Below are 23,879 nucleotides of genomic sequence, written 5' to 3' on the forward strand. Positions count from 1 at the left end.
TCAATTTTCGCACAGTACTCTTAGAGTTAAATCACTAATTACAAAACTTAAATTAATATGTAAACGAACTATTTATTAACTTGAAACTGCCCAATGCTTTTCAGTACACTTAGATATGTATCAGATCAATCTTTGTTGCATGAATCATCAAATTTGGTACGAGAATTTCAGCGTTATGTCACTAATAACGAAATTTCATTAAATATGCAAATGCGCACATAATTGACATGACTTTCACAGTATCATCACAATTGTCTGTGATTGTCATCTGTGAAAAGTGCATGCAATGTTGTACAGTATTTCTTGATATATGTCATAACTGTCTCCATAAAAAATTATACGTCATTACTTAATTTATAAGCAAGCCATACTACCCAAAATCTAATAAGTTCTTGCAAGTAATATATGGTACCTATCTACCAAATCGGACTTGAATCTGTTTGGGTGTTTTTCGTTATTGTGTAAGCGGACAGACACACACACACACACGCACACGCGGACAGACAGACAGACATCGCTATGACATAAGCTCATGTGTGTGAACATGTGAGCTAAAAACCGGAACTACTTTAACCAGGATATGAAAAAAGAAGTATATAATGTAAAGATAAGTAAAACCTTTGAGAATCTTATCGATATAAGAAAGATATTCTTTTGAACGTTTATATCTCTTTATTTTAATGCGGTACATTTTACGTAAATATAACAATATCAATAAAACAAAAATATTCTTTGGGCCGTTTACCCTTCTGTAGGCCTAATACGGTAAAAATGTCGAATATACAATATGAATCGACATGAACTGTGTCTGTAAGAAATGAGTTGAAATCAGTATATTTTCCAGAACTATGTATATCTAGAGAACTTCGCTCCAATTCAAGCCTTTAGGGGGGGGGGGCAATTTCGACCATGTAAATTTTCTGCATGTTGTTGTATTTGATACAGCAATGAAGGGTTACAGTGCCTGTCAGAAAGTATAAGAGTGAAGTTCCCAATTATGAGTTATAAAAAGCAGGATGTTAATCGTGTCACAACGTGTCTAAAATCTATTATTTGCCGGAACAATTTTGTTCTCCAGGTTTTGACGAAACCCTTAATCATATTTCACTCATGTTCCCCCGGTACAAAAGAAATTTCTTTTCCTGTTGTGATACCTTATCAAAATCATGCTCTTTTTGGAAATACAAGTACTCTGCTCGTTTATAATCATTAACACTACTTATTAGAAGGTGAAGCAATAGACTTAAGGATTTGTATTATTTTTGTCCAAAGGGCACTGTAAATTGAAATATTTATAATTGAACCGCTACAATGTAAATACAAAGAAGTTAAAATGATACTGAATGTAAAACTTGGTCAGTACATGGTAATTTGACATACATGTTCACAAGTCGTCTTATAATGTAATCTCTAAGACTGTTTTTGGCATATCCGTTCTGAGGATCATGTTGAATTTTAGAATATTTATCAAGTCCAAATCTTATGAAAAATCAAGCATTTTTGAAAAGGTGTAAAAAATTGAAAATACTAATTTGGAATAGTAAACGTCATGGAAAGAGACATTCGTATTCACATTTTTTGAAACTTTTTATGGTTTCTGTCTTATGCAAGCTCATTTTGATGCCGGTATGGTACTTCAATTTTATTATATCGTCTGGTTATGTTGATGAAAACTAATCTTTATTTTTTCTGTAGAAGGTTGCAGTTTTGAGTTTCAAATGTCCATATAAAATATTTTACGATTTTTCTCATTGAACGCAGACCGCTGAATGTCATCATTGTTCTTGAAGACAATGCTGGAGTTTCTCCCGAGAAAAATAGAATTTCACTTCAACTTTTAACTTATAGATTCAGTGAAGTGGAAAAGATATAAGCTATCACATCATCACAAACAAAAGTAAAAGGCCACATGAATCACATGTTAAAGTACAGCATAAAGTCAATTTATCAAACTGCTAAGTATGCAATTTGTTTTCTGTCGCAATTTGTATGTTATTTTCAATTTATTTTCCTTGCTTATGTATTATGAAAACAGCATAAAAACACAATTATCTCCGATATTGAAAGAAACCTTGCAAGTTGTAAAGATAGCAATAATGAGAACACGGTTCATACAATCATTTAGGTAGTTTCCCTCATTTTTTAAATAAAGCATTTAAAGATCATCTTTCTCGTATTATGCATCAAGGCAAATTCCCTCACTTAAGATGATTAAATCTGGCACAATCCTAAAAAAAATTGTTTATGTATTTCAAAAGTGTCATCAAACATACAAAACTTAATATAAATCTTTATTCACGATTAAAAGTTTCCCTTATTTAGAAGAATGATATTTAGGACCTTCAACATAAACGCAGCAGTCGGGGTTTACTTATTAAAGGAATCATTATAGCTAACTGAACATTTAGCGAAAAGGCACACACGCAATTAATGCTTCATATTTAAAGTAAAGCCGGGGACAAATGCACTGTTCTACCCCAAATCTTTGGCAAAACTGCGGAGTCGGCGAGTGATTGCTTAATTTTTCGTAGAAATCAGCAAAATTTCCTACTAGTTTCATTGTTAATGACAACTTATTCAAGTTGAAGTGTAGATGTAACAAACTGTGGACAGCAATCGAGGTATTACATATAAAGGCTGCGTTGCACAGAGAATTCTGGCCATTTCCACATTGCCCCGTTACAGAACCCTCAAACTCGAGAGACAAAAGAGCGCCATCACCGACAAAACTAACATATTTTTTTTGGTTTGGCTTAAATTTCAAACTTAATTCTAAATTGGATAATGTAGAAGCAGGTATTCTTAGGAACACTTTATTTATTCTGGTCTAATCTTTAATACCATTTACCTGTAACCGTTCTGTGAAAAAGTTATCATACAATACTACGATATAGCCTGACAATGGTGTCGCTTATCTAAGTAATATTTGTATTTTGTCTGTAAAAGTTTAAAGTAGAATGCATTTATCCATCGGGTGGAATTGCGCTGATAGGTAACATACATTTTCAAAAGTTTATTTAATTTCAATTCTCCTCATGTCATTGATGTATTTAAGAGAAACAAATAGTCAAGTTGCTAAAATATAGTTTCGTTTCAAAACGTGACATGAAGACATGAAAGAGCTTAACTAATCCATTTTCTTTGCAGAATTCCTAAATTCATATAATAAATATATTATATTTTAAGCTTACATCAATCAAATGGACTGGGGGGTTTCTTCCTCTTATTACTAAAATTAAGAATGTGTGATACCTACACTATCATACAATTTAAAATATTGAATTTACCATTGGACATCAGGCTATCTTCGTTTCTGTGCAAATCTCTGCGGCTTCTAAAATTTGTTAATTAAGTAGTATTTTTCGATGTAAACCTCTTGCCAATTAGGATAGTGGACCAACGTTTCAGCATTCCGTTCTGTATCTGATACCGCGTAACAACAAGGTTTACTATAATTCACCGTATGTCACAGGTTCAGTGTCTGAGTACTGTTATCACAAAGACTGTTTAATATTATATTATCATTAATCCAAAGGGGGATTCAGTTATTATTGCTTTCTTATGCCATGGTTGTAAACTGCGCATCAATTAATATCATTGTTGACATTTAAACTCGTATAAGGCATAAGAACCTCAAAATGTCTGAGACTGCTGCTCATGAACTAAACTTGTAACAAATTCGCACCTGGACAATATACCTTCTGTATTTTAATGGAGACGTTCGACACTCGTTTAAATAAAACGTTATATAGGAGTAAAAGGTTTTGTGTCATGACCAACGGAAGGGAATTATTTATTTCTGTATATCTTACTCTATGTATTATATTGCGAAAAGGTATTGGACTATCACTGCAAGGATACCAAAATCTGGCCTGTGCCGGCAGATGGAAAAGGTTGAATGACGGCGAGGGTGTAAATGATCGTCAGATTGACGAGCCAACTGTAACCACTGTTAGCATAACCATGGGACTGTTAACTTAGTGAACGTTACAACGACAGTGAAATTTGTATTTTTAGCCATATTTTGAAACATGGATAATAAACTTTGCGCGGTAAATTATAGGATTTTTAGCGAATTCAAAATGAACTAGTAAAAAACATTCCTCAAAATAAGCGATACACTTTACGTAAACAAAGTGACCATCAGGCTAACTGTCAACAAATTTACTTTGTCGCTGTTCTCTATCATTTGATTCAAAATGAAGTTTCAAATCAAACGTGCAGACGTTAACAGTTACAACAAATATGCAAATTGTGAGTTGTCTCCGGAATCGTTCCAGTATCATCAACCATTTTGTATCTCCTTGGTAAAGTAGCAGTCACCAGTACTTCAAATCACACTGCGGTAAACGTTGTCAGATGATTGCACAAGCATACAGTGGAATTGACGTTGGACTTCGGAGATACCTGAAAGGCAATTGGCCTGTATTAATAGACGAGGGCGCTAAAAATAACAATTTCCTCAGAACAACCACGATATTTTCTTTTCGGGCTGAGGTAGTCAAACGTTTCTACTATTGCACTTCATCGTTTTGCCTGAACGTCCACGGAAGCCATCAAGATATTGGCCATTAAGAAGAAGATTATGTCAAATACGGCCAAATGCTGGACGTGTTAGATTATATGTCATAATGAAATAAAAGTGAATACGCAAAATGGCGTATCATTTACGGCAAGATGGCTTATTACCTGGTAATTACACTGGAGATGGATTATATAGCAAAAATAACAAACGCACATATGGATGGAACAATAGTGTTTTTGCAACTGCTTAAATAAAATTCAGTACAGTACGTTGGAGAAATAATTTAAAACAGACGGTTGCACTTTTGCTTGTGTACGTCAGGGTCAGGGTCTAATGTCAGGAAACGAATACTCAGTATCGCCTTTTGAAAAAGTTTGAATTGGAATAATTAGATAGTCCAGCGAAGGATAATACGAGTGACGTAATGACCGTGTCACTACGAGTCGAAGACGAGTGGTGATACGTTAATTACGTCACGAGCATTTTCCGAGCTTAGGGAATAATATACTTATCACATGCACAAGCCAAGAATTCGTTATTTTTTGCAAAGTAAAAGAAGTTTTCCATGACAATTCCGCGTTTTAACTTTTGAACTACTTTATGAATAATATTAATAAGCCGTGCGCAAGTTGTCAATCATTTCCAGTCGTCCGTTGCGTGACCGAGGAAGACGGCGTTCACGTTCGTTCATGTGTGGAGCAAATGCTAGACGACCTCTCGGTTTACACGTACCTTCCGCAAAATTATGCACTATTTCTAAGATAGCATGGGCCTAGAATTTACCTCAGACGAAGATACGCTATTTTTCGGGAACACAAATCGACTGAATCTCGACGGCGCGAACACTGTAAACGTTGCGCCTGACCCTGTACTGGTTGCAATGCCAAAGGAACCCACGGTAACGCGACCAGCTTCGAGTTCGTTGTTTCCGCAAATTATTCACGTAATTTCGGAATATACAGGCGGTACACTCTTGTGTTGGCGACAAAACTAAAACAAGGAGACTCAAAAATTTGCCTAGTTGGGGTATTTTGTGAGATTCTAATTATCATGATTGTTTACGATATTTTCACATCACACACATTTTGATCGTTAGAGTAATACCAGCCGCCATGTTGTTTGTTTACATTGACGAGCACACCGAAGGTCGGTACGTAGAACGACCACCGAATAAATCCCGTATTGGCTTATGCATGTGATAAACTATCATGTCGAAGTGCACACCGCCAAAATAAGAAATGCGAACCTTACAACCACTGCTTTGCCAAGAATTAGTGTTATCAACAGAATAACTACATCTGTGTAAAGTGGTTGTCACGTGGAATTCGACTCCATGACCTGAAATCCAAACACGAGACAAACTTAGTGACCATTATAAGTCTTTTAACGGGCTATTTATAATATTGACAAAAAATGGATTTTGGAGTGTTGACGAGTAACCTGAACTTCAAAGGCATGCTCCTATATTCGAGTAAATGTCACAGAGTAAAGGAAGATCTATGATTCGATGTTTGCTAAACGACAGGGAAATAGATGGTCGTTTTTGCTTCAGTAAGAACAAGGTTGATTAGGATATATTTAGGATATGCTTGGGCCAAAAATATTCATTTTGTTTGTCATCAACGGCCTTTTGTCAAAATCATGCGATGGCGTGGTTTTTCATTTAACATGATTGCAGCTAATTTGGGATAATTGGATGGTGAAGTAATGTCCATTTAATATACAAATGTAATCTCATTTTTCCCTCTGAGTAACACATTGCCATTCTTACATATATACAGCACACTCGACCAAGGAAACTGCTGATGCTGCTAGCCAAGATTGACACGCACAGGAAGAGTAACAAAACTATTTTCTCTGTTTTTGCCAATCAGAAAAAATTGCTTTGCAACTTATCATCTATTGTTTTTCGACAGAGTTATTAAGGAAATTTAGAATGTTGCGGTGCAATAAAATTCACATTCGATGCGACATAGCCAAAACACGTTCTTTTGCCGTGGAAGCGGCATTGGTTGGTGTATAGAATGAACCCATTCTTTTGCTTCAAAGGGCGATGTACACGACTAAGAACTAAGAAAGCAGTGTTTAACATCAAATATGGGAAAATGCATATGCACCATTAGTTCTCCTTAATACTAGAGTTTGACAGAGATTTTACAGAAAGATTAAATATAAATTTAAATATCGTGGCACCTACTGTTAGTGAGATCAAACGTCACATAATAGCTTCCTGTTCGGGTTATTTTATTTTCCGGTAGGAAGATGTTAGCAATGCTCCCATTAAATATTACTTCTCTGGAAAACGTCACACCTCCATCTCGGCTGCCATTTCCCGGTAATCCAGTTGACACATGTGCTGTAGTGTTCTCGTAGACATGTTCATAAGTTTCCAACACTATTTGAATGGCATGGTAGGGCTTGGGCGCCTGAGTAATCACGACATAATCCATATGAACAAACAGAGTTCGGGAACTTAACAACTATGGTACCCATTTTCACACAGCCGCCCTGACAACAACCAATATCCTTTGATTTCTATCACAAATTAATTTGTACATGCAGTTCCGTTTCTTTGTTACCTGAACTTTATGCAATGGTTGCTGTAGGCATATTCAGTGTTTTAGCTTACGTAGTCACAGAATATAAGTTTACAATAACTTACGCTGTTCAGCCTTGTTTTTAAACAAAACATACAGTACATGATAATATTCTCGTAAAGATATTTGCCTTATTTAGTAAGTTCCCGGACTCAAGACCCCGTCACGGATAACGGCTTTAACATACACAGGAACATTTACGTTTATCCTAACTTATTATTATAGGTTATAATTATGTGAAGGCACATATCAAGATTAAAATAGAATTATATAGGTCGTATATCAATAGATAGGAAAAGTTACTGAGGGCGTAACGATCAGAAATGACGAGGAAAATCACCAGATATGACAGATAGTTTCCTTGATATAGATCAAATGTCGAATAGGGAGAGTTTCTCAAAGATAGTTACAATGATCAGAAGAGGAAGTACTTACCATAGTCTCAAACATGTACTGCGTAGTAGCGTCGGCTTCAACATACTGCCCTATCACCATCGTTTTATTTAACGATTTGCGACGATAACCGAGCCAAATACCGATTTCCTTCGTGGCATTTTGTACTGAAAGTAATTATTTTGAGCAAAGGGTTTCTCACGATCGTGCTCATGACCACACAATACATATTGGTAAGCAAATTACATGGCTTTGACTTTGCGTTAGTGCCTGTTAGAATTTATTACAATCTTAAGGCAGTTTATGCAATGTATCAGGTGGCATCTTCATCCTAAATTATCGTGAAGTCTTCCTCGCAGTTTGTTTCTAAACTTCGAGCTCTATTTTCCGCAGCATCGCAAAACATGTGTTATAATGACCAGCATATAAATTATTACTATGCTTATATGTTTATGTACGACCACTTGTTTGAATAAATACTTTTGTGGCAGACTTTTGCTGATTAATATGAGCGTTCATACTGTAAATATATAAATTCGCCCTGTCCAAGCGTCTTCCCCTCAGCTACTTCTTGGTAATGTAAGGACAAAATTACACTTTGATACATTGTATATTCTGAGTGCCATCTAATTTTTGCAAACTACCTTCTTCACCTCTAGCCGAATAAAAAATGTAAAGCCGTTCATCACATTGAAATTATTAATGAAATAGTTAGCGCTTAACAGTTAATATTGAAATGCGTTGTAGAATCAATTGATAGTTTGATGCTGAATACCTTTGATCTCTTCTCCGTCTTCATTCTTAAATGCCAAGGTCAATATGTCTGTTGTAAATTGTTCTGTCATGTTTAATATTTGTTGAACATCAGCCTTTAGAAGAAATATCTAGAGTAGAAGAAAACATGTCCGTTTGTAATATTATTTGATTGGATTATTTATAGTTATAATCGAAGATAGATGAAAACAAAATAGTCGCGATACTTTCAAATTGGTAACAGTCACTGTGATGTACGAAAACGGTCTTGTGTTTTCGATCAATTATTCGCGCTTTGCGTGTATTGAAATAACATTGCTTCAGTCCAGACATACGCCTAGTGATACATAAATAAAAATGTCTGACAAACAATTTTAAAGGACTGTCTCAGATTTTTTACAAAGTAATGAACAGAGGACGACTTTGACGGACTTGTGTATGAAATAGAGACTTTCAGCCATTTCAAATTCTGATTATCTCAGACTTGATGAACATGTCTGTAAGCAAAATTCTCAGCCTGCTTATGACTCTATCAAGCATGCGTCTCAGAAGCGACTGTTGCATGAATACAACCAATTGCATTATAATGTATCGAAAAACTGATGAGAATAATAGTAAAATCAATATACAACAGGAAATTCGATATTGACAACGGTTTTTAGTCGCATTTTATGGGAAAAGACAGTATCATATTATACTGTCTGTGCAATTAACAGCTAAACGATAAGAGGGCAATCAACTCCGTCTGCAAAAGAGGAAACAATGTTTAGCAGGAGGTAAGGCTATAACAGAACAACACCAGCCGATCAATAACACTAGCACCGGCGTCTGACCTCCTGCCAGACAATGTTTCATCCTTTGCAGATGGAGTTGATTCATCTATTACCGCCTAGCTGATAATTGCACCAGACAATGTAATGTGATAGTTGACCACATCGATTTTACTGTTGTTTTCATCAGTTTTTCGATACACTATAATGCAATTTGTTGTAGCATGTTTTTGTTTGTAAAACAAAATAGTTACCTTCATTATTTAATGCAGCTTTGTATGCCTGGGAAGCCTTGTCGCACAAATTATGTTCGGAAATCACTTCAAGCGAAATATTTAACTACAACCTCTTCAATGCTTCAATACTGTTGTTTAAAGAATGGGAAATAACATGCCAACAGTTTGGCTAAATTTAAGTTTTGGTTGCGACGATGACAACAATCCTGATCTGAATACCTCTTTGAAAAGACACGTACCATTCTATTAACAGTAACGTTTTCTCTTAAATAGGGGAAAATATACTTCCTCGTGGGGATTTCGAGTCCGCTGCCAGGGTCAACCATCACAGTACTATCGCATAGGCTCTGTATCGAGTTCTTTTCAACATTCAGAACGAGTGAAGAAGTTTGAAGTACAATAGCACCACTGCCACTGGTCATTTTTTCAAGCATGAACATTCCAAGACTATCAACGATTGCCATAAGTGTTTCGGTGAAGTCTCCGGGTTTTGATAGATCAATGTCTTCGCTGACAAATGGCAAAACGTTGTCGATTATATCTTGTATATCATTGAATATTCCTGTAAAGCACATGAAAAAACTTTTAAATTGAAAGGATTCTTCTTAAGATAATGATACCTTTGGTCACACGTATCTCGAAAGAGTACTTATATATACAGAAATAACTTTTGACCTCAATAACGATACGTTTTGACAATATCATCAACCCAGAACATTCAGGTACATTAAACACGTGGATTTTTAGTTTGTCGGAAGATACATTTACAGCTTGCAGTTCAAACAATAAACGTCATCATCAGACACACGCGCGCGCACACACACACACACATACATACACTAAACAACTGAAATGCAAACCAACCTTCAGCCAATCTGATGCGCTCGTTCAGTGTTGAGTTTTTCTCTATAGCTTGCAGGATATTATCGTAGATTCTATCGATGCTCTAAACGCAGTAAGTAATAAAAATGTTGACAAATTGAATGTGTATTGTATAAAAATATGGTTTGCTAGAAATGCGGTATTCGTGGTAATTGTGATATTTTTAACCATGAAAATCGTGTACAAGTGTAAAGATAGCGGTAAATGTCAAAGATTGAAGTACTCTTCAATAGGCCAATAGCTTTAGTCCGCATAGGTAATGTTAACGATAGAAATGACTGAAGCGAATAGAACCAAAAAATACGCTTTCCTAAATTTTTCATTTACCATTTGGGAATATAGATATACCATGAAGTATGTCATGCCTTTCCCTGATACATGTTGTTGTCAGCTTTTTTCTAATATACATTTATGCTTATAGAAGAAAAAAAATCCTTGTTAACCTAGAATAAGATGTTATTGAAATTGTATATTATTTCGTATGATATAATATTGCAGAAATTTGGCTACAATATACAAATAGACGTAAGACGGACAGTATAAAAGTTGATTTTATCGGATACAAAACAATTACCACGATTTTTTCACTTGAATTACCTGTGATATTATAAAAGAATCCGATGTACTGCTCGGAGACGGCACAACAATAGTCGGATCAACGTTTTCTACACCTGGTCAGACAAAACAATGATGTTTGCTGAATAGCTGGACCCTTGAGAGGAAGCATCTATGCATGCTGCATCATGGGGCATAGAAACGAGCTCTTTCTTTGCTCTAAGCACTCCATGCACAGAACCTAGCAAAGTTGCATTTGTAAAACAATAAGGCATAGAGCAATATGTGAAAGTATACGAATGTAAAAAAGATTCGTAAACGTTATAATTTTGAGGCTTCTATTGATCCTGCTTCTATATATATATATATATATATATATATATATATATATATATATATATATATATATATATATATATATAGAACATGACTATTCTTGTAGTAATCATGAAAAAAAAGATTCAACTATATCCAATTTTTCTGTTGCTACCAAAACACCTCTTAAGGGCTTACTTCTGCTTCACTTTTGCGTACTGCTTCATATATTTGGTGAGAGGCATACACGTGAGCCATTCTCGACATGGTGGCTGATACGTAGATCAAATCATTTTGCTTAATGCAGTTTAAAATGTTAAATGAAGGCAGACCATAAACAGTGATCGTTTATATCCTATGTTAAGACTTTTAGAATTGGTCACATTTACCTGCCGATGCACATATGTACATTTTAGATACGGTGCAGAGACCAACGTCCCAAGCATGGCCTTTTGAAGCTCTAGATAAAGAGAATGACGTAAGTAAATTTTCATTGCAAATAACCCCGTTTCTAGCCTTCTGGCTTTCAATCAGCACATGAAAAGCAATTTGATAGAGGAAAGGACAGTTGAAAAGAACATGGGTTTTAATATATATATATATATATATATATATATATTATATTATATATATATATATATATATATATATATATATATTATATATATATATAATATATATATATATATATATGTATATTTAATTGAAGGATGTGTGAAACTTATATTTCGTTACTCTGTACTAAGTAATCTGTTTATTTATTTATTTATTTATTTATTTGTTTGTTTGTTTATTTATTTATTTATAACGCTCAGCTTAACATTGAACACTGTTCTTACCTAGGAGGAAATCTGTATATATATATATATATATATATATATATATATATATATATATATATATATATATATATATATATATATAGTTATTTAGTTACTCGCAAAGGAGAATTAATTTGCTGTAAGAAATTCATTTATTCATTGTTTAAGCACGTATGTTCCTGTTTTCAGTAATGTGATAACTCTATACATTACACTCTATGGGAACGCCCTCTTGTGTCAGGCATGCTCTTAAAGGAAAGTCCCGCTCCATAATATCATGTGAAACCTATGTTTTATCTTCAGAATTTGTTTTCAAAGTTCATCCTAACAGACGTACGTCTAGTGTCCTATGACACTTTTCACAAGTGTGCCAATCTCAAGAACAATTAGAGCTTGAATAACAGAGGAGAAACTTGAAAACGACCCTACGCTGCCTGTGAGGACTACCCTTACGCCAGAGCTAATCACTAAATTATTTTCAATCGGTCTCACTACAACATACTTCATAAACGAGGGGACGTTTAACCAACAAACAGACGGACCGACTAAGGGCTCCCCTGTCAGTCCGGTCTTCGCCGATATATTCATAGAATTCTTCGAGAAACGGGCTCTAAGCACCTTACATCATCCTCCTAGATTTTTGTTGCTAATATGTAAATGACACCATGACAATCATCAAGCGACCTTATTGTCAGGAATTCACTTACATCTCAACAATAGGCGCATCCAGGCATTTAAATCATGATCGACTTTGAGAAATACAATGTTATTCCCATGCTAGACTGCCTTGTCATCAGGAAACCTTGGATCGTTAGAGTTCTCTGTGTATGGTAAAACAACCCAGACAAACATATGCCTAAGCTTCAACAGCCACAAACCCCTAGAACACAAGCTTGGAGTGATCAGGTCCTTGACACATAGGGCTAATACCATATGTTTGACTGAAGAATCAAAACGCATCGATTCGCTCCACATTAAACAGAAGTTTGGTATATGTAATTATCTTTATCACATGAAATGCCCCAAATCACCACCCTTGTGATATATAAAGGACGGTTAAAAAGTCCGAATTATACCCCGTTCTACGTCTTCAACCGAGACCTCTTTTCTGCATATTACTTTTTAATACCGTTGCTCAGCGCGACCAGCTTGCGGCGACGCTGTATGTATACTTGAATTCGAGTCTTTTTCTGCAAACATTTTTAAAACAATAAAGGGATACTGTTTGTTATAAGCCTTGTTATAATGGTCTGAAAATTTGACAGGATTGGTAAATATCAAAATGCTGAACGTAAAATGAAATAATAAGAGGTAATAAACGGTGCTCTCGGGTATTTGGTTGCGGATATAAGACTTCTCGGGTGAAATTAGCATATTTGGGTGAAATAATCACCTAGAAAAGTAATACGTTGCGTACTATATGACTTACAGAAGCACGTAAATGTGAACGCAAAAAAGTGTGATATCATCTCTTCCAAACATGGCGTCGCTTGTAGTGAGAAATAGCAAGATATCCCTGATGTGTAAAATGGTATTTGAAGGTAAACCGACAAGGAAAGGAATGTCAAATTCGCCGAATTAACTTCTCAGACGCCCGAACGGAATCCCCATCGGCCATCTGTGCACTTTCTGTACGGTATGACCTGTAGCTCTGGTTTTGCCGTCCGACCCAAATACTCAGGGAAAGCCTTGAGGTGCAGTACTGCAGCTAAATCTTGGACTACTCAAATTCGATGCCATGTTTGCAAATACACCGGTGCACTGTTGATATAAGGAGACTACCTAGTTTGCTGAAAAGGTTGCCTTATTCAAAGCTACGACTCATGATCCTGCATCGCATATCCTCGTGTTCGCATTCTTTATCGCATTGTGTCATATCCGCATTCTGCATTGCATAAGTCCATGTTTGCATGTTGTATCGCGAATCAGCTTGTGCATGATCAAACGTAATTTCACATCGAATATTCTTGTTGTAGTTAAATTCTCGCATTCTTTATGTAAGAATGTCAAGTCTTCATTTCGAAATAATCGCATTTTCCATCTCATCATGTCATGTCGTGATTACGAATGTCAAATGTGCATGCCCAAGTGATCGCATTTTGCATCTCATCATGTCAAGTCGTGATTACGAAGGGCACGTCGTAACAACAAATACAATAGCTGAATTATGGCAGGCATCCGACGCCATACTCTGTCGTGAAGCAGTCATATGTGACAGCAGTGATGACAGCCAAAGTCAGTAAGCCGATCGGCCATCTAACCGAAACAATAAACAGCCCTTTTCAGGGCCATCACATTTTTCAGAAAGAGAACTACCGTTACTTTGCCCTATTTAATTACCTAAAGTATCTTTGTAATGGAAAGTTTTAGTGAATAAACAACCATTATTAGTGATAAGGTGCCGAATAAATAACTCGACCATTCTACATTGAATGGCAGACCCGGCAGGTACGTTATTGACTCTGTATCAAAATTTTAGTCCATGTGACTTACAGCGGTTTCCAGATTGGTCGCCTTCACACCCGATTGAAATTTATGAATGAATGTAATCTGCATATCACCAGGGGGAACCGACCGTCCACAACTATACGTACACTGGAAAGAAAGTAATCCGGCCCACAAAAATTCTACTCAATGGAATACTTCTGCGATCTGACGAAATAAATTTGCCTTATTTCTCCTCACGTATCGTACGAAGACTGTTCATGTGATGGATATATATTCACGTGATATTGTTGTCTGTGTGACGTCATCGTTCACTCGTGTAACACGCGGAGCCGCATAACATTGAATTATATGTAAGAAGTGATCATGGAATATGCCCAGCAGTCCAAAAGCCAATACCCTATCTCAGCAACATAAGAAAAACAACTACTAAGGGCCATTTTACTTTGCCCTATTTGAGGGAAGTTATAGAAGCTCTGAGTCGAAAATTTACCATGATAGGGATTCATATTCACACAACCCCAAGGAACATTATCAGAAGTACACTAGTGACTCCCAAGGCCAAAACAAAAGTGTTGAATAATTCTGGTGTGTTGTATAAAGTGCAATGTGGAGAGTGCTTTGCCCACTACATAGGTGAACCTGAGAGACGGCTGCACAAACGGACTCACGAAAACAAGAGGGATTCATCACCTGTTGGTCTCCACATAAGGGCGACCAAGCACACGTTTGACGATGACAACATGCCAGTTCTGGACCAGGAATCAAATTGTTTTCGACGTGGAGTAAAGGAAGCAATATATATCGCTGGCTATAACCCAGAATTAAATCGTGACCACGGCAGCTATACCTTACCATCAGTATACAGTAGCCTAATTCGAATGCGAATTGTTCACAAAGTGTCATTCATGTTGACGAAAGGTCTTGCTTACCGGGCAGACCCGAAAGCTACAGACAGTAGTAAAATTCTTTGTTTAGGGAAATGGTTGTTAATGTATACAATGTGCCCTCCCAGTTATCACCATAAGTCCCAGTTATGCCTATAGTGTGACGTCACACTATAGGTATACGGTTTACAGGATTTCCCTATACCCCTACTTCTGACGTCAGAAGTAGGGGTATACGGGGTCGGCACTTTTTTGTACTGAAACTGTTTGTAGGCATTCTCGTGCAGATGAAAACTGAGTGGGCACAAAGGAGTTTACTGAAAAATGCGCTAAATGTAATAAATAGCGAAAACGTCAAGGCTTTCGGTATCGATGATTGTGAAACTTTGTCTGTTTTTTGTCAACTTGGAAAAACGAGAGCGTTCACTGTTGTCTGCTCCCTACGTTCGCTACTACCACTGTACTGTGCTATCTCGTCACGAGCCGTAAACAGCCGAGTCATCGCTCAAAATCGACAAATGTATCACCGAACAAGAATCCAACATATATATTAAGAATATGATGTATCAAAGTCAACACATCATTTTGTCAGGTGACGGGTTAAATTCTTAGCATCGGCAAAGTGTTTTATTGCTGTTGAACTTTTGCGGTAGGCTGTACTAAAGCGAGGAAGTTTACTGTAGTAAAGTACGGCATACGCGGTTTTCAGAAGCTTGTGCCACTTCGTCGACAGCTCGATAGGAGCCGCGGCTACAATGAAGTGTTTTCATAAGACATGAGTAAAATCGAGATCGAATGAACGTTACATCGCAAATGTTAAGTTTCTTGTTACGCTTAGTTTACTGTGATTCTTTATGATTTTAGTTTCATTCATAATTACGACGAACGATGATACTCTTCCTCTCAATTTCAAACAGCGTCCATGGCGCTGAGAATATATATGCGAACGTACGATCTTCATACGGCATCGTACTCCTCCAGTCCTCGCAAGTTTCGAGCAATATGATTTTCCTAGATGCATTATGGTTACATAAATGACCAACAAGAACGTTGTGATACAGTTAAATGGTGGTTTACTCTCGCTAGGAAGTTTGCTATGCATTATAGGTAATTGCGCTCTCACATGAAATATTTCTCCCCAGAACTAAATTGCGCTCTGATGAAACGTAAGTTTGACTTTTTCATCCTTCCTTTTTCGTTCTTTCTCAGTTCAGTTTTACCAAATTCTTAAACCAGTCTCATATATAGAAAATATATCTTAAAGGAATTAGTTTTGTTGTCTTCAGAAAATAAATCTTTTTTCCATAAAGAAATTAATTTTACTCATGGAAAATAAAACTTTTCTTTAAGAATTTAAGTTTTCTGCTCTAAAAACATAAGGTTATATCATTTAAGTAACTCAGTTTGCGCTTGGCAAAAATTTTAAACTCTTACTGTGAACAATTTTTATTTCTTTTCGAAATAAAAAACGCTTTTGAGAAACAAAGATTTTGTTCGAAGTTAAAAGTTTTCAAAAGCAGTTTACCCTGAAAGTAAAGTTTCCCCGTTCAGAAATTAAAAGATTTCTTACAAATATTCAATATATTGTCAAGAAAAATGGGTTTACGTTCAAAAATAGTAATTTTCCATGACGTGTAGGGGACTTTATCTTGAAAAATATTTGCTTTTGTTTTACAAAATAAAAAATACTTTTGAGAAACATATTTTGTTTAAAGTTAAAACTAAAAATACTTTCGAGAAGTTAAAAGTTCAGATAAAGTTAAGATAAAGTTGCCCGTACAAAATTAAAAGTCTACGGTGGAGAAATAAAATCTCTTACAAATATTAAAGATATTGTCAAGAAAAATTAGAGTTTATATTCAAAAGTAATAGAGTTCCGTGGCGTGTAGGGGCCACCGTAGTCTACTTACACAATATATATATATATATAGAGAGAGAGAGAGAGAGAGAGAGAGAGAGATAGATAGATAATATGTTAGAAAGCTAGATATATTTCAATGTATGATTTCGTCTAGTAACACAATGTATAAGCTGACCTCAGTTGGATACAACGACCAGGTCCTTTAGGTTCACCTGGCGCCCAAAGACTAGAGTTTGTCAAATCATCACCATCGCTTGTTAGCCATCTTTTTTTGTCCTTTGTCAAATAAGCGTCTATCCAGAAGTTTGCATCAGTATGTCCTTGACCAATGATTAGTGCGATTATCTTTGAATGTATTGATTCATCGAGATCTTTGACCAATACCTTGCCGTTTGAAATGCAGGAAGCATTTGCTTCATAGAATGTTGTAGAATTTGGAAACAGCTCCATATCCGTAGCTATAAGAACAATAGAGAGAGAAGAAATTTATGTAAATATTTTTTTCCGTCACTGATTTTAGATTCTGCATGGTGAATCTTCTTGCTCTTGTCTACTGGCCCTTATCAATGCGAATCAAAATTGTTACCTTCGTCAATTTAAGAATTTTTGGAGTTTTATGGCAAGGAAATAGTGAAGATAGTGTTATAAATCATAGTTATAACACATTTGTCTATGCCATTTGTTGTTTCAAAATCTCTGGCCAAAAAACTCAAATTTATGTAATTTCAATACCATTTAAGACCACATTGTAGTTATACGTCCCAAACTAAAAAGAGGATAAGAAACATTAAGTTGCGACTGTCTATTACCTTTTACTGAAAGTAATTTGTCACATTTTTACAATGCTCTGCTTTAGAGGGCATATGTGACGTGGGGATATATATATATATATATATATATATATATATATATATATATATATATTATCATATATATATTATTATATATATAGTATTATATATATATAAACCTTGCCATGGGTAAGATCGAAAAATCTATTTAACATAGTCATGATTTTATACCCCAGAGGTGGAAATTCATAGATGATGTCCGCTTCATCTGGATACATGGGCTAACCAAACTGCATAATTTCCTCCAATTCTGTAATCAAATCCATCCCATAATCAAATGCACTATCATGGAATATAGTTCACTCAGCCTGCCCTTTTTAGACACTCTCATGACAATCCAAGACAACCAAATTTTCCTCTCCATCGACAGCAAACCCACTGATCGCCACACCTACCTTTGGTTCACCTCTTGTCACCCCAAACATACGTTTAAATCTATCTCATGGAGCCAAACTCTTCGCTATCGCCGAATTTGCTCCCACGAAACCCTCTTTGACCATGCCACTAAACAAATGAAAGAACATTTTGTCAACCGTGGTTACAATGCTAATGAGAATGATAAACAAATTAATGTAGTGAAAGCAATTGACAGAAAAGAATTAATAACGCCCAAATCCACAAACGCCGATAAACGTCACAAGAGAATACCTCTTGTTGTCACTTTCAATCCCCGTCTTCCAAAAATCTCCAACATTCTTAACAAACACTGGGGAATAATTGCACATGATAAAGAAATCGCCAAAGCCATAACCGATGTTCCATTCACTGCCTATAAACAACCACCAAATATCAGGAAATCTCGCGTACGGGCTAGACTCAAAAGGCCCTCAAACTCCGTTAATCCTGGCTCAACCAAACGCTGTGGTGAATGCAATCAATCTAAATTTGTCGCTGAAACCACCACAATTACAAGCGCAAATAATGGCAAGTTCACAATATTATCGGCAACATCACCTGTAACACACGCAACCTTATATATGTTATCATCTGTCGAAAATGTCTTCAACAATATGTTGGTGAAACGAAAAGAGAGTTTAAAAGACGTATACATGAGCATGTTTATACTATTCGCAATAGAAAATCCACTCCGATCTCCGAACACTTCAACAAACCCGGTCACAACCTTACTCATTTCCAAGTAAGCGGCATTTGTAAAATGCTCTCTATTAGCACCCAACCTAGAAGAAAACTGAACTTTCATACATTACTACACTTGAAACGCTGTCACCCATTGGAATCAACCGTAAAGAAGGGTGATTTCTCTTCTACTTTTCTGTAAGCCCCCCCCCACCCCCGCTCTCTGTTCTCCAGGTAGGGGGTCTTGTTGCTCCGTCTCTTCAACATATACTTAAGGGCTCCCCCGACTATGACATTTAATTCTCCATCCAGACCTCACACGATCTAGGTTAGTAAAGTCCCTTCTCCATTTTACCTATGTCGATTTTCACATTCTCATTTTTATTCCTGTATTTTACATCATTCCAGTGTTTTCATTCTGAGTACTGTAATTTTTATCGCCTTTTGTAGTCTTTGTAAGGTTTTGTCATCATGATTTTACTTTTCTGTAGTCGTTCCACCTTCCTTTGACATGTTCTATTTTATCCGCTTTTATTTTTTAAATAAAGATCGTTTGAAGATTGACGAAATTGGTCGAGAACGCCTTTCATTTCTCCACACTGTGTCAAGACTTTGCTGTACTCCCGCTTCTTCCTGATAACTTCAATAGTTGCAGTTGGACTGAGTCTATTTCTTGGAGTGATATATATATATATATATATATATATATATATATATATATATATACACACACACACCAGATATGAACTGAATGGCCTCGCGTGCACATTTTGTAAAGTACTTCTTGGGGTATTGGCTTTTATGAAGAAGGAAAATGTGTCAATTGATGACAAAATTTGTTCCCGAATTTCTCAAAATCATCTGTGCCGCGCCGTGTAGCAGCAAAATGAGTTCGTGACCTTTGAAGTACGCGTTTCAAAAAATAAATACCCATGGGAACCTGCTCACCACGCCACGCAATCATGTACAGCTGACTATGGTGCACTTGTCAGGCGATGGTCGATGATTCTGGTTATTGCCTATATTGTCAAGTTCAATGCCTAATTTACGGAAGCACGAACTCTGTCTAGTGTATTCGAAGCTCTGCGTACAGGTTGTGCACACGGCCTCTACCACGTGGTGTCCTGTGGACAGTGTGGTACATGTGGTACAAGCCGTCGGCCTACCACCGTACCGCCGGGAAACGCAGACCTATTGTACGCAGGAGCTAGCCTACTGCTGCTGATTTAACATCAATGCCAACATGGAAATCTCATGAAAAACTTTGTCATTGTTGGTTCTGTAGCTAATACAATCTTGAAAAGCAACTTAAAAGACACAGACTGTCAATACGTCGCCATAATATTATGCTGATCTCAGCGGAACCATGCCGGAATATAAATTCGCTGACACACACACAAGATTGAAAAGTGTCACTCTACATCTCATTCTCAGAGAAAAATGCATTGATCAACCCGATAATCTAGCTTTTGGTTCGCTATGTCCAGAGTAACCCACACGATTCTTAAGTCAAACGTCGACACGACGACATCAACAGTCAAACTCAAGATTAGCGATCAGCGCGGCCGAGTGACTGAATTCAGAAATCACTTTGTGTAAAATGTTTTAGTATAGCGCCCTCAAACATACTTATTTAGCCCCCCATAGACTTATACAGGCCACAAATTTTCTTTTACTCATAACTTGATAAATTCGCAAAGCACAACCACCAAAAACTAATCAGTTCTTGCAAATTTGAAGAACAAAGTGTGTGCGAAATGTGATCGGAAACTGCCAAGCCGTTTTTGAGATATCGTGCTAACAGACAGACACACACACAGAAACGCCTAAACCATAACCTCGCTGCGCGCATGCGCACGCGAGGTAAAAATGTACAAAATGTATACAATGTGCCCTCCCGGTTATCACATAATGGCTTTATGGCAACCTCTGAACTTGGGCACAGATATATATATATATATATATATATATATATATATATATATATATATATATATATATATATATATATATATATATATATATATATATATATATTGGGCACAGAGATATATATATATATATATATATATATATATATATATATATATATATATGATAGCAAAATAATCGCAATCATACCGATCCATAATCCAATGACAGTAGGCCCCTATAAACTATTAATTGCCATAATTCTGCGGCATTAAAATATATCTATCTTGATGATTATTTTAAATTGCAATTTTCTATTGTGCTAAAATGCCTTGCGTCCCAGGAGTCGACAAAGCCTATGGGACTGCAATATTGTATGCATTTGTTGACGGTTGAATATCGTGTCTCGAGATGAATTAATTTACTGTATGGCTATTTTTCGAAGATTCCGAAAGCGATTCAAGAAGAGAAACTATTCTCACTTACGTTAGTAAAAATGTAAATTTACCTAGACTTATAACAAACAGCGCTCTTTTGCTTAATCTCATTCCCCCCTAAAAAAACGAAACAAAACAAACAAACTAATTTTTCAACAAACCTGGCACAAAGTAGAGGGCTAGAGGTCAGAAGCCTAACAACATAACCACAAATTAAACAAAATGACATCATGAGTTACAATTTGAACAAATACAAAATTAAAAACAGAAAAGAATCAACAAAAGGCGGAACACTGAACAGTAACATTTGTTTTAAACCTCTTATCTGGTCATAAGGGCTATAGCGCCCGTTTATTACCAGAGGGGTCCGGCCTTTAGTAGAACACATGAGAATATCGATTCAAAACCGGGCGTTTTTGAAATGTCTCTGTATCAACGATTGGCATAATATGTATATTTTGAACGAAAGAAAAATGTCGCCCTTTTACAAATTTGAACATTAGTGTAGCTTCAAAGAGGTTGCAAAAATAGCGTTTGCGCATAGAGGGGCGTTTTCTTCACAGACTCACTCACGTTTTCGATGTTTACACTAAATTTACAGTCTTAGAAAGGAAAGGAAAATGTCAATACTTTTTGCGTAATCACAAGCCAAACAGTGGTACCTTCAACAAAATAACTAGTACTATACAATAATGTCTAGGAAACAATTCCGATACTTGAATAGAAATCAAGATTGCCTATTTTACTGCTGTACATATAATATGCCATTCGTACGTTATTATCCCTCACTTACCTGTTTCGTTGCACAAAATATCCCTGAAAATGATTCCAACACACAACCATCTGAACAGAGCCATCCTACAGCTCTGCTGTCTTGTTCGTGTCATTGTTTGCTCTGACTAATTAACCTAGCCTCAACGAAATTCCACTTTGCGTTGATACCGGAGACAAAAAGAATTAATTAAATACCTACACATGTCACTTTCTTCTCAGTAACTATTCCCATGGTCATTGGCTTTTTTGTGAAAATGATGCTTGATTAATCAGGTCTGATCCGAAGTCATTAGTAATTAGTAATTAGAATTTCCCAGTATTAATTATGAATTTGATCAGCGAGGCAACCTTTTATGTCCTGTTTTCGAGTGCGTAGATGGAAATAAAAATGATGTTCGTTCTTTCTTTACGTTCAGTCACATATTTGGCATATAGCCTTGAAATTCTGTAAATAAATGAGAGGACTCACCTCTTTTTGAATCCTAGTTCACGACAAGAGCTTTAAGACTCGCTATTGCCACCTTAAAACTTGAGAACACATTTCATCCTAGGCGATACAATTTGAATGAGCATGGCCCTGGTGGCTCTGTTGTTATCATCTCCATGTTTAAGATGACAGGACTTGATATCTTGAAATAAAAATTGCATTCAGAAATACGTTGCAAGAAAAAACGTGGTGTCTCTGTATATTACTTTATTTTTGTCTGTTTCAAACATAAGAGATGAATATATCATTTATGCCTTTATTCCTTATATGACGTTAGTTTGTATTTTTCAAATAAAGGTTCAACTAGGGGTCAGTGAACAGTTGTTTCCTTTGAGCCAGAGAGAGGTGATGGCAATTAAATAAAAGTTCAACTAGGGGTCAGTGAACAGTTGTTTCCTTTGAGCCAGAGAGAGTGATGGCAAGGAGTACAAAATCAATCAGATATCAACACGGCATTGATAGTTACCGTACAGATAAAGGCTACCGCGATGTGCTTATAAGAAGTCACAGGATGCACTAAGATTGATGCGTTACGACAAGAAGTGAAAATGAGAATATGATAACAAATGTCGATCACAAACCAAACGCAGGGATATATCTGTCATGGGTCGTTGATTACTCTGACGCCTGTCAAAAGAGAAAGTGGTCTTCTGCTGAATATGGGACTATGAACTCACATATGAACTCACATATTGAATTTTATCATAATGGTTTTACTTGCCTTACAATCCGCTTGGCAAATTGAACTACTTTGTTTAATTGTAATTTTAACGAGGGGACTTTCCATCAGAATGCAACTGTCTTCAGATGACGTACAATATTACGATACATCTTAATTTATTTTAATATGGAGCAAAGGTATACTCCTTGATTGTGTGAAAAACTGATTCCCGGTGTATTGCTAAGCATACTAAACTTCGGGACCGTCTCAGATTGCCGCAGAAGTTCAAGAAACGAAATTCCTTCGTTTAGATCAAAACCCCTCCCCTCCCCCTAAACGAAACTTCAAAAGTGCAAAATGAGAGATTTCTGTCCCGGCAGCGATGTAATTTTATGCGAGTCAGATTTACACTTTTTTCGATTTACAACTACCAGGAAGATAAAACGTCTATTACCTCCATGCAACTCCGTAGTAGGCAAATAGACGCATCGTTCGTCTATAAATACAAATCGGTTCGTCGAGTTGGAGTGATACACATCGTCACCTCATAAACGTTCAATCAGTCCCCCCTCCCCGTTTAGTTTCCAGTCAGCCAGATGCAACAACTCGAGACGAATATGAACATTTTCAATTTTGTCAAA

The 23,879-nt window shown here is 36.3% G+C and overlaps 1 protein-coding gene across 2 annotated transcripts; it reads right to left on the minus strand.

Annotated features, from left to right (window-relative positions):
• Positions 1-656: 656 nt before the first annotated feature.
• Positions 657-22,642, minus strand: LOC139126341 (polycystin-1-like protein 2). 2 transcript variants are annotated; one of them, XM_070692411.1, is made up of 11 exons: positions 22,560-22,642; positions 17,216-17,498; positions 11,416-11,486; positions 10,754-10,827; positions 10,139-10,220; positions 9,514-9,836; positions 8,291-8,399; positions 7,558-7,682; positions 6,723-6,951; positions 5,772-5,863; positions 657-4,407 (listed from the first exon to the last, which is right to left on the minus strand). In XM_070692411.1, exons 2-11 carry the CDS (start codon positions 17,488-17,490, stop codon positions 4,336-4,338), a joined length of 1,452 nt encoding a protein of 483 aa, XP_070548512.1. In that variant the 5' UTR covers positions 17,491-17,498; positions 22,560-22,642; the 3' UTR covers positions 657-4,335. The 2 variants fall into 2 exon arrangements, with proteins under 2 accessions (XP_070548512.1, XP_070548511.1); XM_070692410.1 differs by lacking the exon at positions 22,560-22,642 and adding an exon at positions 22,110-22,207.
• Positions 22,643-23,879: the final 1,237 nt, after the last annotated feature.

This window comes from Ptychodera flava (genome assembly GCF_041260155.1).
Source record: "Ptychodera flava strain L36383 chromosome 3 unlocalized genomic scaffold, AS_Pfla_20210202 Scaffold_27__1_contigs__length_13241970_pilon, whole genome shotgun sequence".
NCBI lineage: Eukaryota > Metazoa > Hemichordata > Enteropneusta > Ptychoderidae > Ptychodera > Ptychodera flava.